The 13,879-nt window shown below is 37.5% G+C and overlaps 1 protein-coding gene across 4 annotated transcripts in view; it reads right to left on the bottom strand.

Moving 5' to 3' along the window:
• LOC123525710 (uncharacterized) overlaps positions 1–13,879 on the bottom strand; it is an 82,913-nt gene that overhangs the window by 46,115 nt on the left and 22,919 nt on the right. For all 4 annotated transcript variants that reach the window (XM_053538827.1, XM_053538825.1, XM_053538824.1 and 1 more), the window contains exons 12-18: positions 10,018–10,136; positions 6,990–7,086; positions 4,505–4,683; positions 4,104–4,217; positions 3,129–3,299; positions 1,297–1,407; positions 782–910 (exon numbers count right to left, since the gene is read on the bottom strand). In XM_053538827.1, the coding sequence (XP_053394802.1) occupies positions 782–910; positions 1,297–1,407; positions 3,129–3,299; positions 4,104–4,217; positions 4,505–4,683; positions 6,990–7,086; positions 10,018–10,136 (920 nt within the window). The remainder of the gene's footprint in view (positions 1–781; positions 911–1,296; positions 1,408–3,128; positions 3,300–4,103; positions 4,218–4,504; positions 4,684–6,989; positions 7,087–10,017; positions 10,137–13,879) is intronic.

Genomic DNA, 13,879 nt, shown 5'->3' with positions numbered 1-13,879 from the left:
AGTCTTCTTCTCTACCCACTCAGCTAACAAGGTCTTGTAGTCTTCTTATCTACCTATTCAGCTAACAGGTCTCAGTCTTTTTCTCTACCCACTCAGCTAACAGGTCTCATATTCTTCTTCTCTACCCGCTCAGCTAACAGATCTCACAGTCTTCTTCTGTACCCACTCAGCTAACAGGTCTCACATTCTTCTTCTGTACCCACTCAGCTAACAAGGTCTTGTAGTCTTCTTCTCAACCTATTCAGCTAACAGGTCTCTGTCTTCTTCTCTACCCACTCAGTTAACAGGTCTCATATTCTTCTTCTCTACCCACTCGGCTAACAGGTCTCACAGTCTTCTTATCTACCCGCTCAGCTAACAAGGTCTTGTAATCTTCTCTACCATATCAGTTAACAGAACTCACAGCCTTCTTCTCTACCAACTCAGCTAACAGGTCTCACAGTCGTCCTTTCTACCCACTCAGCTAACAGGTCTCAGAGTCTTCTTCTCTACCCACTCAGCTAACAGGTCTCACAGTCTTCTTCTCTACCAACTCAGCTAACAGGTCTCACAGTCGTCCTCTCTACCCACTCAGCTAACAGGTCTCACAGTCTTCTTCTCTACCCACTCAGCTGACAGGTCTCACAGTCTTCTTCTCTACCCACTCAACTAACAGGTCTCACAGGCTTCTTCTCTACACACTCAGCATATCAGGTCTTACAGTCGTGTGCTTATCAGGCCAACTCAGAAAGTTTACCTATACTCTTTCATGCAATAATGTTACAGTTAAGAAAACAGCTACCTTTTTAATGAGTTCTGCAACCTCACTTGCAGTTTTAAATCTTGTCACTTTGATTTCTTTATGTTTCAACACTTCAGATTTCAGCCATTCCTGCCGCTCATGGTGCCAGTCAGACTCAGATATCATTCTCTAATACAAAGTTAAAAACAAAGATTGATTTATTGTCAGAACCACATCAATATATAGAAACTCAATAGATCTGTGCATTCATCTGAGTATTAATTTAAGAAACAACAAAATCATCACATTACAGCATTTGTTCAAATAGCAAAAGTTCTAATGTAATGAGACCAAACAAACTGAGTAACATCATATAAAATGCACCAATCTCCTGTGTACGACAACATGAGGTATGCAAACCAATATGGCCAATGAAGTAGTTTTCTGCTGGTTGGTTCAATAGATTCCAAAGGAACTGGAATGCACTTGCTGTACATAGTCTGGTTGTAGGAAACACATTTGAACTGAAAATATCATATACCAGGACTATTAGAGAAAAAGGAAATTATGATAACCTTGTACTGATCTTCTGCGTAGTCCTCCTTCTTCACAGGGTCTCTCATGTAGAACAAACACTTGTTGTTAGTTTCAGACGGGTTGTTCAATGCACCATGGAAAACCTCTAACTGTCCAAGGGTTGATATCATATTTGTACATACAATTTCATTCTTATCATTCCAGTTAAGGTATATGCAAGAAATTTTTCAATTATAGTTATTAAATTTAGACTATGTACAATTAGGCAGTTTTGCCTATACAATGTTTCAAAATTGCCAATTCACACTGTTTCTTTTTAAACTTGGCTGAAACTTCCAAATCTCTACAATTTAAAGAAAACAATATCTTGATACTTTTTGAGGGGTATATTTAAAGCTATAAAGAAATGTATAAAAACCAACTTTCATGCAGATTTGCTTTCAACCAAAAATAAAATAATAATTTGGGGTACTCCTTCAAACAAAAACTGCTTGTAACACACATCAAATCACTATGACTGCTTTCTGAATGCATCTGGGTGTGTAATTTTTAGTGTCAAGTTGTTGTGACCTTGACCTCTGACCTAATTAATGACTGACTGACCAAAGACTATCATAATATGAAGTTTAATGGCCTTAGGCCCAAGCATTCATCAGCTATATATCCTAAACTATTCTTATCACAAGGTAATTGACTTCCTGACCTACAGACTACATTTACTTAAAAAGAGGATAATGGTTATAAAGGCTGAAGGCCACAGGCCCAAGAATTTTCCAGCATTTGATCATCATCATCATCATATCCTGTGTTTATTTGTCGACTGCTGCGGGTGTCCCAGTAACTAGGGTAGGCATAAAACATTTTTAAGCTCAAGATCACTTAAGCCGTCATCAGGTAATAATCTGTTGAAATCAAACAGTCCTAGGCCAAAGACTTTTTCAGATATTAATTGGAACCATTTTCAGTTTTGAGGTCATGGTGAGCTTGGCTTTTGACCTACTGACCCTCAAAATAACAGGAGTCATCATCCTGTCATCAACTGATCTCAGGAAATTATCCTCTGAACTATAAGTCAAAGAATTCTCAAGGAATTAATCAGAAATGACAGTGTCTACCATGAACCAACCAGATGGACGGACCAACAGGCAGACTAACATGAGGAAAACAAGATATCCCCTTTTCATTCAAAGCTGGGCATAAAATATAATGTTTACAGTAAAAAGTAAACATGATTTTAAAGTAGACAAATCCTTCAAACTTTTCTAGTCTACACAGCTGAAAAAAAAATGTATTATTTGATCCACAAAATCCATACAAGGGATTTTTGTGACATACGGCCTTATTTTGCAATATCCAAAAAGATATGTAAAAGATCTTCAGACATATGGGTTTTTATTATGAACACATTGCCCACTGTTTGATTTACCAAATCTGTCACAGGACTTTTGTTGACTAGTGACTTCATTTTGCACTAACCAGACTATGAAGGTCTCACTGAATGGTAGAAGGATAATTTTGAATTTCCAACAATAATGTTAATATAATGTTAATTTTATAGGCAAAAATATATTTTCCCTATAAAAAACACTGGTCCATGGTTGATTTTATGAAAATTTGATATCTATCCAACAAATAAAGTCAAATTTCAAATTTTATATCTTTGGTGTCAAATATGGTTGCACAGTGCAAAGGGAAATATGCTATCAACTTTATTCTTCGGCTATAAAATCAAATTTTGAAAATCATCATAGTTCCCATTATAATCTTTAAACTGGTATTATATTATATTTAAGAACAATTCAAGGAAAAGCTTGAAGAAGATGATAAAACAAACAGCATGAGTTCTCCTTCTAGAACATGGTATACTCACTGTTGTTACACTGGTATCATATCTATATTTCTCAATCCAAGTCAAGCCAGGATGATTTTCAATAGCGTAGTTGTAGGTCATATCCAAAACTTCATCTTTCTTGTCAGATTTTTGTGACCAGCCAAACCTATCTCCCATCAGGCAGATAAAATATGGTCGACATCTGTCAATCTGTTGAAATATGTATAAAACAAATGAAATGAGCCATGCCATGAGAAAACCAACATAGTGCAGTCTGGTCAGGATCCATGCTGTTCGCTTTCAAAGTCTATTGCAATTAGAGAAACCATTAGTGAACAGCATGGATCCTGACCAGACTGTGTGGATGCGCAGGCTGGTCTGGATCCATGCTGGTCACAAAGCCACTATGTTGGTTTTCCCATGGCATGGCTCAAATATGGTTGGCATAATGCAAACCTACTGATGTATCTATATCTATAAGAAATCAAATATTTTCAGCATCTATCAGTCTGTTAATGTAATTATTAAGTAGATACCAATGACAGCCAGTTAAACTTAAGTTCCTTTAGTACACTTTCTGCCTTGGACAAGCCTAAATTATGTTTATTAAAATACTGCAAAGAGAAGATAATTCTGCAATAACTTCAGAAAATCCTATGTACAAATAAAATCACCGTTAAAATTCTTTCAGCACTTGGATGTTTTAACCCAAACAGCACCATGAATAAAATCTGTTTCTTTTGAAATTAAGGCAGAATTCATATTTTTTCATAACTGAACGATGAATGGAAAAAAAGACAAAATATTTTCAATGTTACCTTTTATTTCTGTACTGGGCGACACAGCAAAATCTCATATACTTAAGATTTTAAAATATGACTGACAGTCATAACTCTGTTAATGTATTCATACAGTATCTGAAATATGGCTGACGTGAATGTGTTTCTGATATGATAGATTACTCCATAATTGTGTTAAAATATTAGGTACATCATTCTTCCTTGCATAACATACCTCCTGCAAACATATTGCAATAGTTTTACCATCATCTGTCTGTTCAGATGTGATACCCCACCTCAAATCCACATACGTGAAAAAAACACCTCTATCAGAACAAAGTCTGTTGATCTGTAAAAAAAATATTTACTGAAATTAAATCAAGAATAAACATTTGTCAGACTCATAGATACTCCTCTTAAGCCATGAATAAATAGTACTACAGAAGCGTTAACAGTCCAAGTGCAATCTTCAGGTACCATGGCTACCTCTCTTACACCTTACCACTTAGCCATAGAGGCCCATACACTCCAAAACTGAGATAGAAAACAATTTAATAAGTAGAATAAGCAGAGACCAAACCTCTATCTTTACATATAGAATGACAAATCTTCCAGCTGTACTGACACTGTACTTACCTCTCTAAAGGCTTTCTTTATAATCTCCTCTCTCTCATTAGAAAAGTCCCGAAAAGTGCTTGAAACAAACACTCGAATTTCTCTCTTCTTTCGCTGAATACGCTTTTTTGACACTTTTGGAGCAGCTGAATCATGTACAATTTCTGTTTGCTTCTCAAAGGCCTTGTCAACTGGAATACCTGGAACATATACCTGAACAGTTCTACAATATCCTCATAAAGGCGACCAATCTGAGAATGTTCCTTTCATTCTAGAGGAAATTTTCCAGATATTTTAACCCTAATTATGTTGGACACGATAGATTCTTCTCTTGAGACCAGTACAGATCAAGATCAGCGGCACATCCATGCAGTCTGATCATGATCTGCACTTATTATGTTGGACACAACAGATTCTTCTTTTGAGACCAGTACAGATCAAGATCAGCTGCACATCCATGCAGTCTGATCATGATCTGCACTATTTGCCATTCAGCCAGTATCTTTTGGTAAGCATCCCCTTTTAAAAGTTACTGCTTATGTCTTAACAGAAAGATGGACAAGTTTATTATAGAAATTTAACATGGTAGGGGTTAACAAGTGCAAAATTCCCTTTATACATGCAACATTGGTGTGTTTATATCTTTCTTACATACAATTAGAAAAATCCCCCACATATTTTCACAACTAAAATATTGATAGAATTTCTCTTCATATTTACATTCACAGTTGATGTTTTGATAATTTCCATATATACTTTCGAAACGGATGTATTGATAATTTTGCTACATACAATTCAACGTTGATGAACTGGTAAATTTCCCATAGATAGTTGAAACTCCGTATCTAAAACTTGCTTATCTCAAAATTCCAGTTATCTCAAAGGTAAGTCCCTTCCCCCCCACATCCCCCCCCACACCCGACCCCCCCCCCCACACACACACACCCGACCCCTTGGAAATTGAGATACTAAGTATCAACTTCATACACAGCTGGTACAAAATGTAACTTCCATACATAACTGATGTATTGATAATTCACATACACCAACAGAGGTGCAAACAAAAATTTGGTGTATTGGTAACTTCCCTACATACACAATATATTGATAACTCCCCTACATACCTACACATTTACTGTATTAGTATCTTCCCTACAACTGATGTACTGCTTACTTTCCTACATTCATACAAAGTCAATAACATCCTCACATACTGATGAATTGATAATTTCCTCATAAATAGCACATACATGTACTTGCTTTATTCCTCTATGAGGATTTAGCCAGAAAGACCAGCTTGATGACTGCTTTAGCGCATACTTACCTTATTCCTATATGAGGATCTAGGCAAGAAGACCGGCCTGATGACTGCTATAGGACATACTTGCTTTCTTCCTCTATGAGGATCTAGCCAGGAAGACTGGCTTGATGACTGCTACAGGACATACTTACTTTCCTTTTATGAGGATCTAGCCAGAAAGACTGGCTTGATGACTGCTATAGGACATACTTTCTTCCTCTATGAGGATCTAGCAAGGAAGAACAGCCTGATGACTGCTATAGGACATACTTAATTTCCTCCACTATGAGGATCTAGCCAGGAAGACTGGCTTGATGACTGCTACAGGACATACTTACTTTCCTTTTATGCGGATCTAGCCAAGAAGACTGGCTTGATGACTGCTATAGGACATACTTGCTTTCTTCCTCTATGAGGATCTAGCCAGGAAGACTGGCTTGATGACTGCTACAGGACAAACTTACTTTCCTTTTATGAGGATCTAGCCAAGGAGACTGGCTTGATGACTGCTATAGCACATACTTTCTTCCTCTATGAGGATCTAGCAAGGAAGAACGGCCTGATGACTGCTATAGGACATACTTAATTTCCTCCACTATGAGGATCTAGCCAGGAAGACTGGCTTGACGACTGCATTAGCGCATGCTTTCTTCCTCTACGAGGATCTAGCCAAGAAGACCGGCTTGATGATGCTATAGCACATACTTAATTTCTTCCTGTATGAGGATCTAGCCAAACAGACTGGCTTGATGACTGCTATAGACATACTTGCTTTCTTCCTCTATGAGGAACTAACCAAAAAGACCAGCTTGATGACTGCTATAGCACATACTTTCTTCTTCTATGAGGATCTAGCCAGGAAGACCGGCTTGATGTCTGCTACAGGACATACTTACTTTCCTCCTCTATGAGGATCTAGCCAAGAAGACTGGCTTGATGACTGCTATAGCACATACTTAATTTCTTCCTGTATGAGGATCTAGCCAAACAGACCGGCTTGATGACTGCTAAAGACATACTTGCTTTCTTCCTCTATGAGGATCTAGCCAAGAAGACTGGCTTGATGACTGCTATAGCACATACTTCATTTCTTCCTCTATGAGGATCTAGCCAGGAAGACCAGCCTGATGACTGCTATAGGACATTCTTACTTTATACCCATATGAGGATCTAGCCAGGAAGACTGGCTTTATAAGACATACTTACTTTCTTCCTCTACAAAGTCTTTCAACAATTCCTGATTGTCTGAGAGAACCTGCATCACCAACTTGTCAAGCAGGCTTTTCTTCACTGTGTCTGTGTCCTATGAATTAGCAATGACATGCATGTGTATGATTACTGGAAACAGCATATTTTATCAATTTGTGTACCTATTTGTTTCAGCGTCTATGTACGATAACATTAATATCTTTCAAACATACAGAAAATAATCATGCAGCATTATCCAAAATCATTCACTAGCAGTCAATCTCTTTCTTATCAGAGTTAATGATTCTATCTTCCTAGAATCAATGATTTTGTCTTACAGAGTTAATGGCTATTTTCCAAGAATTAATGACTTTACCTAAGTGGAGTTAATGACCCTACCTTCCCAGAATTCATGACTATACCTAATATGAGTAAATGACTGTGCCTTTCAAAAATCACCTACTTCCCCTAAGGTGAGGAAATGACTCTACCTTTCTAGAACCATTGACTTTTCCTAAGCCGAGTTAGTAACTCCACCTTTCAACAGTCACCTACTTAATCTAAGCTCAGTATGTGACTCGACTTTCCCAGAATCACTATATTTTTCCTAAGCTGAATAAATGACTCTACCTTCCTAGAATCACTGACTTTTCCTAAGCTGAGTTAATGACTACCTTTCTAGAATCACTGACATTTTCTAAACTGAGTTAATGACTCCACCTTTCAAGAATTACCGACTTTTCCTAAACTGAGTTAATGACTTCATAAGCTGAGTTAATGACTCCATCTTTCAAGAATCACTTACTTCTCCTAAGCAGAGTAAATGACTCCACCTTTCAAGAATCACTGACTTTACCTAAGCTGAGTTAATGACTCCACCTTTCAAGAATCACTGACTTTACCTAAGCTGAGTTAATGACTCCACCTTTCAAGAATTACCGACTTTTCCTAAACTGAGTTAATGACTTCATAAGCTGAGTTAATGACTCCATCTTTCAAGAATCACTGACTTTACCTAAGCAGAGTAAATGACTCCACCTTTCAAGAATCACTGACTTTACCTAAGCAGAGTAAATGACTCCATCTTTCAAGAATCACTGACTTTACCTAAGCAGAGTAAATGACTCTATCTTTCAAGAATCACTGACTTTACCTAAGCAGAGTAAATGACTCCATCTTTCAAGAATCACTGACTTTACCTAAGCAGAGTAAATGACTCCATCTTTCAAGAATCACTGACTTTACCTAAGCAGAGTAAATGACTCCACCTTTCAAGAATCACTGACTTTACCTAAGCAGAGTAAACGACTCCATCTTTCAAGAATCACTGACTTTACCTAAGCTGAGTTAATGACTCCATCTTTCAAGAATCACTGACTTTACCTAAACTGAGTTAATGACTCCACCTTTCAAATATTTCCGACTTATCCTAAACTGAGTTAATGACTTCATAAGCTGAGTTAATGACTCCATCTTTCAAGAATCACTTACTTCTCCTAAGCAGAGTAAATGACTCCACCTTTCAAGAATCACTGACTTTACCTAAGCTGAGTTAATGACTCCACCTTTCAAGAATCACTGACTTTACCTAAGCTGAGCTAATGACTCCACCTTTCAAGAATCACTGACTTTACCTAAGCAGAGCTAATGACTCCATCTTTCAAGAATCACTGACTTTACCTAAGCTGAGTTAATGACTGCACCTTGCAAGAATCACTGACTTTACCTAAGCTGAGCTAATGACTCCATCTTTCAAGAATCACTGACTTTACCTAAGCAGAGTAAATGACTCCACCATTCAAGAATCACTGACTTTACCTAAGCAGAGTAAATGACTCCATCTTTCAAGAATCACTGACTTTACCTAAGCTGAGTTAATGACTCCACTTTTCAAGAATCACTGACTTTACCTAAGCAGAGTAAATGACTCCATCTTTCAAGAATCACTGACTTTACCTAAGCTGAGTTAATGACTCCACCTTTCAAGAATCACTGACTTTACCTAAGCAGAGTAAATGACTCCACCTTTCAAGAATCACTGACTTTACCTAAGCTGAGTAAATGACTCCACCTTTCAAGAATCACTGACTTTACCTAAGGTGAGTTAATGACTCCACCTTTCAAGAATCACTGACTTTACCTAAGCAGAGTAAATGACTCCATATTTCAAGAATCACTAACTTTACCTAAGCTGAGTTAATGACTCCACCTTTCAAGAATCACTGACTTTACCTAAGCAGAGTAAATGACTCCACCTTTCAAGAATCACTGACTTTACCTAAGGTGAGTTAATGACTCCACCTTTCAAGAATCACTGACTTTACCTAAGCAGAGTAAATGACTCCATATTTCAAGAATCACTGACTTTACCTAAGCTGAGTTAATGACTCCACCTTTCAAGAATCACTGACTACCTAAGCAGAGTAAATGACTCCATCTTTCAAGAATCACTAACTTTACCTAAGCTGAGTTAATGACTCCACCTTTCAAGAATCACTGACTTTACCTAAGCAGAGTAAATGACTCCACCTTTCAAGAATCACTGACTTTACCTAAGCTGAGTTAATGACTCCACCTTTCAAGAATCACTGACTTTACCTAAGCACAGTAAATGACTCCATCTTTCAAGAATCACCGACTTTACCTAAGCTGAGTTAATGACTCCACCTTTCAAGAATCACTGACTTTACCTAAGCAGAGTAAATGACTCCACCTTTCAAGAATCACTGACTTTACCTAAGCTGAGTAAATGACTCCATCTTTCAAGAATCACTGACTTTACCTAAGCTGAGTAAATGACTCTTTCTTCCTATGACTCTTCCTTTTCCTAAGCTGAATTAATGACTATACCTTCCTAGGATAACTTACTTCATCCAAGTACAGGTAATGACTCCATCTTCCAAAAATTACAAACTTTACCTTAGCAGAACTTTCTTCCAAAAATTAGTGACTACCTAATCAGAATTAATGATCTTATATTCCTAGAATTAATGACTTAACCAAAGCAGAGTTAATGACTCTGCACTCCTAGGATTAATGACTCTACCTTAATATCAAGATCGCAATATTCATCATCAGCTGCAGGTTTAGTTTCCCGTTTTACTCTAACTTCCGCTCCTGACATCTTTATTCCAAAATGTCCTGCCCAGAATTTATCATCTTTTCCTGAATGATAAAGAAAAAAAATTCATTCCTCAGTGTAAGATCTGAATGACATTTCTCTCCAGAAGTATGTAAATATGTAAAATACTGCAAAAACACCAAGTTGAATACCTTTATCCTGGAAATACATCACAGTTTACTATAGCAAAACAAGTTTGCTTCTTTGATATGGAAATACCTATAACAGTATAAAATAGGTAAAATTAAAACAATGGGACACCTGTGATCATCAAGAGATACTAGACTATGTTCTAAAGGACTGCCAGAATTATGGGACTACTTTTCCCCTCTAGACTAATTGCTATCAAATCAAATGTAAGCCTAACAAGAATGCCAGAATGTCACTATATTCACCCTTCACAGCAAATTTCTTTACACTAGCACTTGTATCTGCAAATGGAATTTTAATTTTGTGGTTTATTGTAATTCCTTTGTTTTTCTAAGTCCACAAAAAACTCCTTACCAGGTAGAGATACCTTAAACGGGCATACAAAAAGGTCAAGTTGCATGTAGTTTAAATATAAATGGTCCTAAACTTTCTTCCTTTTCTATTGCTCTTTCTTAATAGCACTGTACTTTTCTTTACTTTACTGCATTTTAGTTGAAAAATGTTGTAAATGAATATTAGAACAAGGGTGCCATAGTCACAAACACACCCATCGAGAGTTTGTTAGAAGAAAAGTTTTTAAGGTTAATGTCACACTTACAGGTCATACAAGAATTATGTTGAACAATTGTGCCAAATCACATAAAAATCCTTGACCTTGAACTTAGATCAAAGGATCTGGTTCTTGCGCACGGCACTCCCTCTTATGTTGGTGAACACTTCTGCCAAGTTATATCAAAATTCCTCCATGCATGAAGAAGAAATGCTCCGGACAAAGTCAGTCTTGGTTCTGACCTTTAGCCTCTAAGTGTGACCTTGACCTTAGATCTAAGGACCTGGTTCTTACGCATGACACTATATCTCATAGTGGGCAAAATTTGTGCCAAGTTACATTAAAATCCCTCCATGCATGAAGAAGAAATTCTCTGGACAAAGTTGTCATTCTTGTATCTGACCTTCGACCTCTAAGTGTGACCTTGACCTTAGACCTAGGGATCTTGTTCTTGCACATGACACTCTGTCTTATGATCATCATCATGGGCGTATAAAAAGGACAAAAGACACAATGCAGAGTAACTTTTGGAAATTAGGGTGATGGTGTCCTGCTTTATTTTGCTATCAAGCATTGCTGGTATGTTATAATACCTAAGTGACTGTATGCTTGACAACCTGATTAAACAAGGAGCTGCGTTCAATAACGCTTTTTTGCCACCGGTGGCATCCTTGTCGATACAAAGCAACCTAAGTCCAAAACAAGGTCAAGGTCAAACTGAGGTCAGGTGATGTTTGAAGATGAGGAATGGTCACAGGTTATATGCTCCCATTTGGTTAACCAAGAGATGGCCCATATAAAACAACCTAAATCCAAAATGAGGTCAAGGTCAAACTGAGGTCAGGTGATGTTTGAAAATGAGGAATGGTCACAGGTTACATCTGTATTAGTATCAATTCATTTTTGTAAGGGGTATTGATGCTAGACGAAACAGTCCCATTTAGTTAACTTCTTACAGACGGACAAATGGATGGATGGACGGAAGGACGGACAGGACAATCACTATATGCCTCCCGCATCAGTAGATGCCTGGTTAACCAAGAGATGGCCCATATAAAGCAACCTAAGTCCAAAATGAGGTCAAGGTCAAACTGAGGTCAGGTGATATCTGAAGATGAGGAATGGTCACAGGTTACATCTGCATTAGTAGACATTCTTGTAAGGGGTATTGATGCTACACGAAACGGTCCCATTTGGTTAACCTCGTACAGACGTACGGACGCACTGACAGACAGACAAGACCCCCGCATCAGTAGATGCTGGGGGCATAAAAAAACAAGAGCTGTCCATAAGACAGCAAATGCTTGACTACAGTCTAACCTGTACTAACGGTCACCTCCGATCAGCGGTCACCTCCGTTCAGCAGTCATTTTATGACACTCCCGATGGATTTTCCTCTATTTCATCACTTTATTTAGTGGCTGCCTCCCATCCACGGCCAGCGGCCACCCAAACTGCCTCTGACCGCCGAATTTGACCCCTTTCAGCGGCCACGTTTCTTCCATAAACTAATCATAGTTAGGCGATTATCGCCGAAGATACCCGATTTTTTAGAAACGTTTGATTGCTAAGTTTCGCGTGACTTTATCACAAGAAAGACAAAATGATATGAGCTACATAATTAAACTGATAACCAAAGGTGTGATCCCCTTTTTATTACGATCAAATGGTTAGTAATTATCGGCAATTAGCGTGACACTTCGTGTCAATTTTGTTGTTCACAGTTTGATCTCAGTTAAAGAAAATACTCGATATCTAATTAGTAGGATAATATTTGTGATTTTTTTATATTTCTTTCATCAAAATACGATTGAATTCATATGAAATTCATTTGCTTGAAAGAAATATAAAAACCACTCGATCTTTAAGGAACGTAACGGTAATCATAGTTTTTAGCGTAGACAGTAAGCGCCGAGAGTAGCTTCCCTTACCAAAATGGCGAAAATTGTAAACAAACTTGTTTTGAAGTTAGAAAATTGTCTGGAACAATTTTTGTTGTAGAAAAAACACACTCCGGAGTTTTAGATTGCTAAGAAGACCATTCGTTATGCGAAGGCAAATGCACGTCAATGTATCCTGGTAAAATAATAATAGAAAACTGAAAGAAAAATGGGCCTAAAGGCTAAATCGGTCATATGTCCAAAAAATACATATACTGGCTGCACCTCCGATCAGTGGTCACCTGGCTTAATTGGCCAAATTGTCTGCTTCCCCTGGCTGGCTGCTTAAGACAGGTTAGACTGTATTCAAACTGTTATCCCAGAAGCAGGAATATTAATCTAGATGTTAGAATATCTAAAGAGTTACAATCCAGTATCTGCATTTGTTTTGGAGATAGTAACTTGCATGCAAAACTTTAACCAGAAGTTTCAAATTCACAGGGGACATAATTTTGTCAAAAGTCAAGTCAGAGTTATGGGACTTGAAGCTATAACCTAGTTTTATAACCATGAAAACACATTTAAAGTTTCAATTCAATATCTGCATCTGATTTGAAGATAGTAACTTCCATGCAAAAATTTAACCAGGATTTTCGACATCCAAAAGGGGGCATAAATTGCCTAAAATACGTGTGGGAGTTTTTGAACTTGACCCTGTGAGGTTGTTTATTGACCTAGAAAAGAAAAAATAAGTTACAAAGCTATATGCCTTTAAGTAATAGCTATACCCGGTATGTACTTGCATGCAAAACATTAACTATGAATTTCTAAGTAAAAAGGGGGGCATAATTTGGTCAAAATGCATGTCAGAGTTATGGCTCCTGATGCTATCACCTAGTTTTATGACCCATTAATACACATGTGAAGTTTCAGTTTAAATTCTGCATTAGTTATGGAGATAGTAGCTTGCATGTAAAACCTTAACCAGGATTTCTTTAGTCCAATTTTATTGCATAATTTGGCCAAAATACATGCCAAAGTTATGGGACTTGACCCAGTGAGGTTGGTAATTGACCAAGAAAATGAGAAAATAAGTTTCAAAGTTATATGCATTTAAATGATAGCCATATGTACTTTCATGCAAAACTTAAACCAAGGTGTGATGCCTACGCTGACACCGACGCCAGGGTGATAAGGATAGCTAGAC

The sequence above is a fragment of the Mercenaria mercenaria genome, chromosome 3 (genome assembly GCF_021730395.1).
Source record: "Mercenaria mercenaria strain notata chromosome 3, MADL_Memer_1, whole genome shotgun sequence".
NCBI classification, from domain to species: Eukaryota; Metazoa; Mollusca; class Bivalvia; order Venerida; family Veneridae; genus Mercenaria; species Mercenaria mercenaria.
This window is presented reverse-complemented; position numbering and strand designations above follow the sequence as displayed.